The sequence below is a fragment of the Moschus berezovskii genome, chromosome 15 (assembly GCF_049115385.1).
Source record: "Moschus berezovskii isolate FMDL1 chromosome 15, NW_MosBer_1.0, whole genome shotgun sequence".
Lineage (NCBI taxonomy): Eukaryota > Metazoa > Chordata > Mammalia > Artiodactyla > Moschidae > Moschus > Moschus berezovskii.
The window spans coordinates 32,401,665-32,414,466 of NC_142474.1; the positions used below are offsets into that span (position 1 = coordinate 32,401,665).

General features: G+C 47.8%; 1 protein-coding gene across 2 annotated transcripts in view; it reads right to left on the bottom strand.

Moving 5' to 3' along the window:
* Nucleotides 1-2,191: 2,191 nt before the first annotated feature.
* The window catches only part of DNAAF9 (dynein axonemal assembly factor 9), a 172,357-nt gene continuing 161,746 nt past the window's right edge, over nucleotides 2,192-12,802 (bottom strand). Inside the window, exons 34-37 of one of the 2 annotated variants that reach the window (XM_055432434.2) lie at nucleotides 8,741-8,946; nucleotides 7,508-7,573; nucleotides 6,176-6,269; nucleotides 2,192-5,613 (exon numbers count right to left, since the gene is read on the bottom strand). In XM_055432434.2, coding sequence (XP_055288409.1) covers nucleotides 5,501-5,613; nucleotides 6,176-6,269; nucleotides 7,508-7,573; nucleotides 8,741-8,946 — 479 coding nt within the window. In that variant the 3' untranslated portion in view covers nucleotides 2,192-5,500. The remainder of the gene's footprint in view (nucleotides 5,614-6,175; nucleotides 6,270-7,507; nucleotides 7,574-8,740; nucleotides 8,947-12,802) is intronic. The other variant, XM_055432427.2, reaches the window with a different exon arrangement.

The window sequence follows — 12,802 nt, forward strand, 5'->3', positions numbered from 1 at the left end:
ATGTTTTCAAATGTCTTTTAATTTAAAAAAATGTTGGAAACGTCACTACTTTTAATCAAGATTAAAAGTCACTACTACCAATCACCACCACAGCAACAAACAACTATTTGCTATCCTTTGTAGGGAGTTGGTGATGGACAGGGAGGCCTGGCGTGCTGTGATTCATGGGGTCACGAAGAGTCGGACACGACTGAGCGACTGAACTGAACTGTACTAGAAAAGACTAGCAGAAAGCAAAAAATTTTAAATCAAATAGGTATCTGATTTTAACAGGAAAGCTCAGAAATAGCCTGCAGCTGGATGTGCAGTCCTGATCCATGGGAGCAAACCCTTCTTTGGGGAATCCAGCTCCCAAATGATGTTCGGGGCTCTCATACATGTGCAGTGACCCCTGGCCAGGCCTGTCAGTGACTCCTGACCACTGTGACTGATTCAGGGATAAGAATATGATCCCAGATTTTAGGGTTGCCTCTGGAGACGGAGGTTGGGTCTTGCCTTAGGGTGTTGAGCCTGTTAGTGGCATAGAGGAAGTTTACTGCCAGCAGAGAAATCACTAAAGATGGAAAGAGGACTCTGATGACATGAGACCAGCTGAACTTGAAGCTGGTACTACCCTGGCCTCCTCATAGAGCAACCAAGCCATTCCATCATGAACTGGCAGTAGGGTCATAGTGAGATTTTCTTTGGGCTGTTCCCTAGATTATCTTATATAGATTATGATAGAAATGAGCACATCAGCATTCGTCTGTGCTCCTTAGAGTGATTTGATTTCAGCATCTCCACCTTCTGCTCCAAATCACTTTCCACATGTCTGTCCCACCATGATGCCCTGAATCTGGGACTCTGGCTTGGTCAAGCATGCCCCTAGTGTTCAGTTCAGTAGCCACCTTCGTCCCTGCTGTGGACCCCTGGTGGGAAGGGTCCCCTTTTCCATCCTCAGACATCTGAGTCCTCCTGGTTCTCCAAAGATCATCCAGCCCTGGAGCTCTTCACCATTTGCTGTCTGCCTCTCCTCCCTGACAGTTCTCTGGGGGTAATCCCCACACCCTGGTGGTTTCCGGGAAGTGCAAGCACAGGAGCTCCATCAAAGTTCAAGCCCTGTAGGATGGGGCATGGGGGAAAGAGGTGGGTGTGTTGGGAGGCTCTGGGTAAGCAGGTTTAAGGAGGGTGATAACCATACTGTGGCCAAGACCCCTCCCCCAATTCTGTCGTCCCTCGCAGGCAGTTTTGTGTTTGGTTTGTACGTGACTGATTGATCACGTCAAGCCTCCAAACCCAAGACCACCCTCCCAACCTTAATTTGAGGGAGGCTGTGGTGGAGCCTGCACCCTCCCCCTTGAGCCAGCGCCCAGATCCTCCCAGTGGGACACTTCCTTTGTCCAGAGGCCTCTGCGTTGAAGGTGGTATAGGAAGCAAGGTCTCTGTGGACATTGGTGGTGACCCCTCCTAGTCCTCTCTTTTCCCCCTGAAATGATGGAAGCCCCTTATCCCAGCCTGGGTAGACTGAGGATGTGAGCGGTCCCCCAGGCCGCACTGCGCCACCTGTGGTGGGAAGCACGCTGTCGTCTTGCCTTTCTCTAAGAGTTCCGGGGGCTCTGCTGACCTCTCCCTTGGACCATGTGGTTCCAAGGCCCGCCTGACTGAGGGTGCGCCAGGAGGGGTGCTCAGATCTAACAGGGCAAGGGCAGTGACTCTGCCCCCTGGGCCAACTACTGGACTCTTCGTGCCTTGCTCATTCCCCATTATTAAAGTGGTACCGTGTGGTCTCCTCGTGAGGCTATGGCCAGAATTAAACTGAGCTACCAGCCTGTGAAGCAATGGTTCTTAATGCAGGCTGGTGCAGGCCAGGTGCCCTGATAGTCAAGACAAGCTCGAGGGCAGCGAATGTGGTTTCTTAGGGTGAGGTGGGAGAACTTATCTCTGGGGCCCCAGGAGACCCCTGTACCCACAGCTGGCTTCCCGAGCTCCTCCTTGGCATCTGAACTCTCAGAGAGTACCTACCCCAGGCCAAGTTGGCCTCTTATGAATTGTATTCACAGTAGCAGAGGCTCAGAGCTCTGGGGAGGGGAGTCAAGTCCCCAGGACCCCTCCTGCAACAGCCCCAACAAAGAGGCGTTCCCAGGGAAGCTGCAGGGAGGTCCCCAATCCCAGGCCACCTCCTCAATCCCCAAGAACACTTTGGGACTATAGCAACAAGCAACTACTGGAGGCCCTGCTTGTTCAGTGACAGTTTATTGGTCCTTAGCATTACATCTCAGTTAACAAGGTAAATTCACATACACAACTGCAAGTAAAAACATGAAAATAATATAAAAATAAATTGAAAGCTACTCTTATATATTTACCGAAGTAGTGTAATAAATACTATAATAAGCAAAAAGCTTCAATCACACAGTTGTTTCACTGAAGTTACAGTAGTGTTTGTAAATAATAGTTTTAAAATTTAAGTTACAAATATTAAAGCACTGAAAAACTAGTATAAAAGTCAATTTTGGCACGTAAGTGAGCTTTTCTGTCATTAGTATTTGACAACCTGGGACAATGAGGAAGCCATTTCTCACCTACTGTTTGAGGTACAACTATCCATCTAGGTCAGCAACACGGCTGGAATACTTAATAGCTTATAGTCTTTAACTTTTCCCTTTTGAGAAGCCCGAAGAGCAAACCCAGAGCTTATTACTGTGCAAAAGTTTTCAAAATCCTAATAGAATTTAGGAGGGTACTTTTTGTGACCCACAGGGCCTAGTGTCTAGGCCTCAGGTCAGAGCCCCCAGGACTCTGTGGGGCCAATGCCACTCCTTGCCAGTGGCCCCTTCCTAGGGTGATCCCTTTTCTCCAATATCTGCCTCCTCTTTCCAATCAAAAAAAAAAGAAAAATCCCACATCAAAATGTACAATAACCTATAACTTCAGCGACTTCAACATTATCACACTCACTCGGGGTGATATAAAACTGAAGCTGCTAATAGGAAAGTTGGCAAAAAGCATTAAGCTCCTGGAGAACTTTGCCTATCCCTGGGAACCTGATGTCTTTGCTAGATCCCTGGTATCCACTTCTAAGGTCAAAATTTCAAACACAGTGTCAAGGCCCTTCCTCTAGAGACAGCCTAAGACACCACACCTCCACCTGGAGTGCCCGGAGGCATCAAGTGGATATTAAACTTCACATTAAAAACCCAGAGGCCCCAAAGGTTCCAGAAAGAGCAGTGTGGGCAGGAAGCATCCTCCCAGTCTCAGTTCTCAAAGAGCTCACACAGCGCACCACAGTGTGCCTCTTCACCAGGGCACAGGCAGTGTGCCCCAAGGAATGCCCTTTCGCCAGTGTGCCCTTCATACTCCCAAGCAGGCTGAGGAGTGTCTATGGAAGCCTCAGCCAGTTTTGCCTTTTTGGCTTTGAAACTTAACGTTTTGACTTTTTTCAATCACAGTTTCATATTCAAGTTGAGGTAATCACAGTTTCCCCTCTAACAGGAGAGGAATTGGGACAGTGGGGCAAGTTGGTGAGAGAGCATTTCTATGGACAATGGTCAGAAACCAAGACCACCAGGAGGTATAGCCCCACACAGTGTTTTAAGACCCACTTCTATGGGTGGGCTTCCGACCCCTCTTTAAAAACTCTTTTGTGTAGCAGCCAGGAAATGGCTCAAGCTCCAAGAAAGAGAGCATTCATTTAAATGTTCACAGCAATCTACCTGAGGCAGATGGCCTGTTGTTCCCCCACCCCCAACCTCCCCACCCCTTCCCCCCAAAAGGCTGCTCAAGTTTGAGTTTTTAAAAAGAGCTCGGTAGAGCTAAACGAAGCTACAGTAACTCATTGCTTATCTCATCAATTGCACTTAAGATCTTGGTTATTGATTCTGAAGCAGAGGAAGGCCTACTGTGGACCCCAGCCTCTGGCCAGCTAGAAGTGAAGGGCTCCTAGACTGGGGCTCCACATGTGGGCCCTTGTCACCAGCAGCTTTGGAGCTGGGACTGGAGCACATGGGTCTTTTCAGAAGCCTTTCTTCATGCAAGAGTTCTTATTAAATGGTATTTGGAGGATTGCTCATTTGGCTTCAAATGCAAATTTTTTTCTAACATTAAGTACATTTTACTAACAAGCCCTTAACAACGGCTTTACTACTTGCATGCAGGCCTCTGTGTGACAGATCACATGTGCTCCATCGTTTTTCTCTCTTCTCTGTGCCAGGGTCCTTTCTAAAAAACCCCTCTACATTACTAAAAACTTTGCTGGTTTTGCCTATGCGCTCCTTTCTAAGGCATGCAAAAAAAAAAAAAAGTGAAATTCAGAAATCATTTACAATCTAGGCAGCTGAGGCGCTGAAGTCCTAACAGACATCACATAAGTGACCTCTCTCTTCCCTGTACTAATTCTGGAGGTCAGGCATGGGATACACTTGAAATTCCCCTCTGCATTCTAGTCCAGCTGGAAAAAAAGCTACTAGGAGGAATTCTAACTTCGATACTGGAAGGCTCTGAAATTCCTGGTTCTCAGGAGCCAAATTAGTCCAAGGCCAGCAATGATGCTTGGGGGCATGAGTTGCCTAAAGGTTGGGCTGAAAACCAGGCTTTCCCTGGCAAGACTGAGGGAAGGTATGGGTGCTGATGACTGAATGCCCTTCCAGTGAAGATGTCCCATAAGCGATCAGAACCCTGGACCTAAGACTATGCAGTTGAAGGACACTGCCCTTAACAGTGAGGCAAAACACTGCCAGGAAGGCCTGAGCAGCAGTTTTTCTCATCCCAGAATTATTAGGCAAACCACACTGATGACATGAGCGGAGCTCAAAACCAGTCCCAAGGCGGGCTGCTTGTGTCAATTCAAAAGCCACACTTTTGGAAAGCAACAAGTCTTTCTCCTCAGTTTAGTCCATAAGGGAAATTCCCTCATTTTAGAAGAAACTGTTCATCACAGTCCAAGCTGCTGGCTCTGATGGTTGGGATTGGCCAGGGCTTGTGCTGCTTCCTCCAGGACTGGGCACAGGGTCAACAGGGACCGAACCTTCAATGGAAGGGGCCGAACCAGGGAGGCAGGCATTTCACTGGGGAGAAACGCTCTTCTGGGGCAGTGTCTGAAGCCTGAGGCCTGTGGTGGCCTGCCCCCGCCCCCAGCCATGACCACAGTTTGGGCAGCCAGGATTCTTTGTGTATCAACAGCTACTCTGTGCAATCCAAATGCTTTTCCCCACCCTCACACAGTGCTGCGACAGCCCAAAGAAAATACTGTTATCAGAGACCCAGAGGTCCTGGACTGCCAGCTGCAAACAAAGGGAAGCGTCTGTCTGCTCATCCTCCATGAGGACCCCCCACCCTCACCCCGCTGCCAAATCAGTGGTGCAGGTGATGCTCTTCAGCGCTGTACAGAGAATAAAGACAACATGCACTCAAGCAGCACACAAAGGCCGAGGAGAACAAAGACAGCCCTCGAGGGAGAGGCCTCTGGAAGAGCTGAAGTTAAGACACTCCGTTTTTAAATGTCCATCTCCAAGGTCTTCTTCCTCTAGGGCTTCTGCTCAAAGAGGTCGTGATACTCCTGTTGCTCCAGCTCACGGTTATACTTCTCGATTTCCCGGTTGGCTTCTTCCACGTAGTCATTCATGAACTGGTCCATGACTGGCACCTCATTAAGGAAGAAAGTCCTGAGCCTGGGGGCCAAGGAAGCTGCCCAGGCCAGAGGAATCTGTACAGGCTGAGTGAGTGCTCAGCTGGTACAGAAGGTACCTGACTGGCTTTTTTTATATACTGGCAGCACCACAGCTACAAAGAACGTGACAATGTGACAGAGGCTGACACAGGGCCCTTCATGAGCTCCTAGGAATGAGCCCTTCAGCTTTCACTAGCACACAGCAGCACCCCATCCACCTTTTTCACAGATTAACTACTGTAATCAGACCCAGTCTCCAGCTTGTAAATTATGACTCCCTGCTGACCACAGGATGTTACCAAAGCTGCATTTAAATTACAACCCACAGAGTAACCTCAGCCATCACTGACTGAAGGAGAAATGTAAGTTTAATGACTGTAAGAGGACAAAATGAAAAGTCAGCCTCTGTGGTTGCTGTGTATTCCTAAATCCACCCCGCACCAGAGGCTGGGCGGTGCCAGCTCCAGCAGACACCCTCTTTACAGCTAGGTTCACACCCCCCAGCCTCTCTGCCTCAGATTCCAAGGATACGTGGGTGAAAATCAGTCTTATCACCAAAGAAGTTGACGAACTGGGTGCCATTATAAAAGTAGCCTGCAGGTAGGGGGTCCAGGTGGCGTTTCACCTGTAGGAAAAGGTCCTGTTATAATTAAACTGACCATTTTCTATAATTCACTCATTCATTAAAAATAAAAACAGGGATTTCCCTGGCAGTCCAGTGGTTAAGACTCTGTGCTGCCACAGTAGGGGGATATAGGTTCGATCCCTGGCTGAGGAATGAAGATCCCACATGCCACAGGGCAACTAAGCCCACATATCACGAGAAGCTTGTGTGCCTCAACAAAAAGCCCATGAGACCCACCGCAGCCAAAAAAAAAGATATGCCAGGGAATTAACACCATCACACCGTCCCCACAGAAGCCATCAAACAGTGAGTGAGGGAGGATCTCCCACCTCTCAGGAAGGAACTCTGGAATTCCTAATGGGATTAAGCCCCAGATGCCCCCAATGGTACTGGTTTGACAATACACCCTTCTCTTCTCTCTCTTACTTTCCCACTTTCCTATTGGTAGCTTACAGAATCACTTCCCAAATAAACCACCTTCACTCAAATCTTTGTTTAAGGTCTACATCTGGGGAAACAACACTGCTTGCCTTCTGAGGTGCCCCTGGTCTCTTCACCAGGAACATGCAGAGTTGCCCACGCGTTGGAATTAAGAGGTCTTTCTCAAGTCCATAGCAGGGGTTCCTGGACGTCCAGAGTCCTGCCTGCCTGCCCATCACTGGGACTGGTGACACAGCTCATGCAGACACCTGGACTCTCTGGCCCTTTTGGCCTTTGCCCCCAAGCCATCAGGAAAAGGCTTCAGTGCGGATGCAGACTCGGGCAGAGTCTGGGAGTCAGCCTTCAGTCTAAGCGGGTTCCTCAAGGGGCCTTTTGCTCTGGCCTCAGGATTCCACAACCTTCCCATGAGCAACTTCAGGATCTAGATAGTTTTTACTTGGGTACTTGCTGGTTTATATCTAGGACAGAGGAAAGGTAGGGGGAAAGGACTTCTGCAGCTGCTTGAACAGGATGATAAAACAGAGCTCCATGTCATCTGTTCCTCCCACAGGCACTGGGTTCTCCTCAATCTCATGACCACATCAACACCAGAGGTCACCTGCCCTTCTCTCTGAGGCTGCAAGGCCAGCTGAGCTGAGGTTTCTCTTTACCCAGCTTCCCTCTGCAGCCTAAGAGAAGCAGGACCTCCAGCATGCCCCAGTAACAGCCACCTCACTCAGGAATCCTAAAGGACAGAGCTGTGCAAGAACCGCCTTGGGACACTGAGGGGACTTAGGCCTCCGAGATAGAGTACTCACATGAATGTTCCTGATCTCCTGCTGGGTCAGCATCCCCCTGGTCTTCAGGGCTTTCCTCTGAGGCTTCTGTGCAGAGAAGTAAAGTGGGGGTTAGGTCCCAACAGAACTGATGGAGTACATGGAAGGGTGAGGGTCAGACCTCTGGGGCTGGTTACGTGACTTAAATGCCAGCAGAGGGGGAAGCACAAGTGCCGTCATGGCCTGGATGTTATACACTGCCTGTCTGCCCCTGGAGAGCACCACTTTCCCCCCACAGAGTCCTACATGCCAGGGGGGAACAAGTGGCAGAATCAGACTGATGCTTTTGTAAATAGGTATGTTTCTGCCTCTTTGAAGATTCTCAGTCCTAAATCCCACCAGTGACAGACATGTAGACAAAAGGACTGGAGGTCTTATAGTCCAATACCATGTAAGAGTTTTTCCCAGTGACTAAACAGCAACAGCCACTGAGTCTGAGAAAGAGACAGTCTGCAGCCAGCCAACCCCCTTAGTATAAAAGATAGGTGCCAACCTGGCATGTAGAGCAGACCTGGGCTGCAGCCAACTCTATTTCCAGAGTTCTAGGATAAGCTAAACCCCAGACCGTGCGCAGAGGCTTATTAGTATCCAAAGCTTGCAGCATATTAGATAATTTTAACTCCAGTTCAGATTTTTTTCTTTTGTAGTATTGGACTAATGATGCTTGTGCGTATCTACAGGCAAGCCTCCTCTTCCCCATACCTCTCCCTGGGGCCTCTGCTGTCTATGCTTGGAGTCTTGGTTTGCAAAGGGCTCGAACCATATATTTTTGTATCTCCATTCTAGACAGAGAACCAAAGTACAGGAGATGCTGGGTTCAGAACACAGGAGAGGCTATGAACTAGGTTCAGCTAAGAAGACATTTTGAGTTTAGTACACTAAGCTCATCCAGGGTCCATACAAAACAAGTAGGTTTTACCTAGGTCCTGGTTAAGCCACCTAATAAATAACTCCAGTCTGCCATGGGAAGTAGGAATGGAATGGCTTTGAGAACCCGGGCTCACAGGATAGTCAGCAAAACAATTCTGCCTAGAGTTTGCCTCAGGGGCTCCCTCCCTCTCTGAGTCCCTGAAAATGCTGGCTGAGCCTGTGACAGGTGAACCAATGGTTAGAAAGCAGGGAGAGAGTGGGTGGGGGGCTTCTGCCTCAGAGACAGTAGCAACCCCGAAGTGTCTAGTCATATTGGTACCAGATCTGTCTGGGCTTCGAAATCACCTGCTTAGCCGATTGCCGCAGCCAGTCCTTGACACTTTCTTCCTTCAGGGAGCAGCCTATGAACACGAGGTAGCATTCCTGCTGCCCGCTGCTGCTTTGAGGTGAGGTTCTGGAGTCAGGGGGTGGTGTGGGTCCCTCCAAAACTGGCACGATACTCAAGGAATTGGCCAGAGTGTTGTGGCAGACCTCCATCATCCTCTCAGAGTCTGCAAGGAGAACACTTTAGTCCCTGAGACCCTGCCCCTAAAGGTTAAAGTTACAGTAAGACTGTGGTAGTGCAGCTGGATTGGGGACAGATTCCCAAGACATGCAGGAGGGAGAACTGATATGACTGGCAGCAAATTAGAAAGGATGAAGTAAGAAAGGGAGGAATTATGTAAGTTTCTAGCTCAGCTGATTGGGTGATCAGGTGGACACCATTAACCCAAAAGGGGATTACAAGAGGAAGAAAAAGTTTGCAGGTGGGAGGAGAAGAGTCTGACTCGGTATCTGTGGTATTAGAAAGACTGTGGGACGCTGAATGGGAGACACCTACATAGTCATTAGAAGAAGAGTATGGCTCAGATAACTCCTATGGAAGAGACAGCTGAGGGGAAGCAAGGAAAGCCCCCTTGGCAGAGGTCAAGGGGGTGGGTTTCAGCCAAGGCCTGAGAGGCCAAGGAAGGAGGGCATGCTCAACAGTACAAGTGCTACAGGAGGGTCACATAGTGAAAGGAAAGAGGTGACTGGGTTTATAGGCCGAGGAGCTGGGGGCTAAGATTTACTGGAGACACAAGAAAAGGGTAATGGTCCCCAAAAAGGCATGATAAGAACTCTATAACAGAGGTTTACCTTGAACAAGAAAGGGGTTAACAGTTGGTCTAAATAAGGAAGAAAAGGAGACGATGATAGGGCAGAGGGAAGATGGAGGCATGAAGACCCCTGAGGCAGGGTGGGGGTTGTCTGTTGAAGCCTGAGTGAAGAGGGCTTGACTAAGCGGCTTACAGAGAGGGGCCAAAGTTTCTGATTCAATAACATAAACTAAGCCAAAGGTTAAGGACCACGAGAGATTCTTTCATACAGACTCTGTCACCTAATTTTCCTATCTGAACTCAGATGATTCCAAGTTTACAACTCTCAGTGGCTCCTGTTGCAGACATTCCTGGTTGCCTGCCCAGCATCCTCTTCCTCCAATATGAATTTCCCATGGTCAATGTCAATGTGATCTTGGCCAATGACAGAAGTCTGCTGAGGAATTGATAGAGCCACCCACAGGAATAGCCAGCCTCTTCCATCAGCTGGATGTTCTGTCTGGATGTGACACCTAGCCTGTAGCACTATCTGGCAACCATGAGGGGTGGAAACCCGAGGAAAAGCTGACAGTAAGAATGGAAGCACACAAAAGTCATATATTACCTGGGTCTTCAGTGGTCTTGCTACACTGCCAGACCTCTTGACTTCTTGCTAGGTAGCTAACACCTGTTAGTTGAGCTGGAGTTTGCTGTTGTAACTACCAAAGATGCTGTAACCAGACACACTCCCTTACATCCTCCCCTAGGCCCCAGCCACAGTAAACTCTTTTTGGTTCCTGAAATATGCCCTTTTTGACTCAGATCCACAGAAAATGCTCCTTTTCTCTGGAGCATTCTCACCGTTTCCAATGTTGAGTTGACTAGCTCCCTGTTTTGACAACTTCCCTGAACCCCAGTCCAGGACTGACTGACTTCAGGTTGCAAGGGCTCCAGTAGTCAAAGGCTGTTAAATAGGTTCTGCTGAAGGGGAGGAGAAACAAAGTGGAGGGCTTGAAGACTCTGGCAGAAACAGATCCAGAGCTGGAGAGCTCAGCATTGGGGTAGCTCCTGGTGACAGAGCTATGAGGAAGCCATGGATGGCTCAAGAGGGGTGGGGTGTTAAAGTCTCCAGAACAAGGAAGTCAAAGAGCTGTGAGGAGAGGCCCTGAGCAGGTGCATGCAGGGGCAGGCAAACAGATCCTCCACTGCAGAGCAGAAGGGCCTGAAGAAAGACTGGGACCCTGAATGAAAGGGAAGACTGGAGGAGCCTGATGATGTAAGACCCAGAGGGGAGGGTTTTTTTTTTTTTTGAGAGAGAGTCTAAGCGGCATCTTGATGGATCATTGCCTTGTCATGGCGATTGGGCTTGCATAACTCAGTGAAGCTATGAGCCATGCCGTGCAGGGCCACCCAAGATGGACGGATCATAGTGGAGAGTTCTGACAAAATGTAGTCCACTGGAGGAGAAAATGGCAAACCACTCCAATATTCCTGCTTCAAGAACCCCATGAACAGTATGAAAAGGCAAAAAGGTATGACACTGGATGATGAGGCCCCCAGGTCAGAAGGTGTCCAACATGCTACTACTAGGGAAGAGTGGAAGGCAATTACTAATAGCTCCAGAAAGAATGAAGCAGCCAGGCCAAGTGCAAACGATGCTCAGTTGTGGATATGTCTTGTGGTGAAAGTAAAGTCCAATGCTAATAAAGAACAGTATCATGTAGGAACCTGGAATGTCAGATCCATGAATCAAGGTAAATTGGGACATGGTCAAGCAGGAGATGGCAAGAGTGAACATTGACATCTTAGGATCGGTGAACTAAAATGAACGTGAATGGGCGAATTTAATTCAAATGACCTTGTATCTATACAGTCTGCGGGCAAGAATCACTTAGAAAAAATGAGTAGCCCTCATAGTCAACAAGAGTCCAAAATGCAGTACTTGGGTGCAATCTCAAAAACGACAGAATGACCTTGGTTCATTTCCAAAGAAAACCATTCAACATCACAAGTACAAGTCTATGTACAACACATGTACAACATCACAGAAACAAGTCTATGCCCAAACCACTGAGAGCGAAGAAGCTGAAGTCGGCTGGTTATATGAAGACCTACAACACATTGAAGAATTAACACCAAAAAAGATGTCCTTTTCATCACAGGGGATTGAAATGCATAAGCAGGAAGTCAGGAGCTACCTGGAATAACAGGGAAGTCTGGCCTTGGAGTAAAAAATGAAGCAGGGAAAAGAGAACAAGAGAACAAGCTGGTCATAGCAAACTTCCTTTTCCAATAATCCCAGAGACGACTTCACACATGGATATCACCAGACATCAACACTGAAATCAGACTGATATATTCTTTGCAGCCATATATGAAGACGCTGTATAGAGTCAGCGAAAACAAGACCTGGAGCTGACTATGGCTCAGATCATCAGCTCCTTATTGCAAAATTCAGGCTAAATTGAAGAAAGTAGGGAAAAACTACTAGGCAATTTAGGTATGACCTAAATCAAATCCCTTATGACTATACAGTGGAAGTGACAAATAGATTCAAGGGATTAGAACTGGTAGACAGAGTGCTTGAAGAACTATGGATGCAGATTTGTTACAATGTACGGGAGGCAGTGACCAAAACCACACCAAAGAAAAAGAAATGCAAGAAGGCAAAGTGGTTGTGAGGAGGCTTTACAAATAACTGAGGAAAGAAGAGAAGTGAAAGGCAAGAGAGAAAAGGAAAGATATACCCAACAGAATGCAGAGTTTCAGAGAATACCAGGGGAGATAAGGAGGCCTCCTTAAATGAACAATGCAAAGAAACAGAGGAAAACAACAGAATGGGAAAAATTAGAGATCTCTTCAAGAAGACTGGAGATATCAAGGGAACATTTCATGCAAGAATGGTCATGACAAAGGAAAGAAATGGTAAGGAGCTGATAGAAGCAGAAGAGATTAAGAAAAGGTGGCAAGAATTCACAGAACTATACAAAAAAATGACCTGGATGCGCATGATGGTGTGGTCACTCACCTAGAGTTGGATATCGTACAGTATGAGGTCAAATGGGCTGTAGGAAGCATTACTACGAACAAAGCTAGAAAAGGAGACAGAATTCCAGCTGAGCTATTTAAAATCCTAAAAGATGATGCTTTTTAAAGTACACTCAATATGTCAGCAAATCTAGAAAACTGAGCTGTGGCCACAGGATTGGAAAAGGTCAGTTTTCATTCCAATCTCAAAAAAAGGGCAATGCCAAAGAATGTTCAAACTACCATACAATTGCTCTCATTTCAG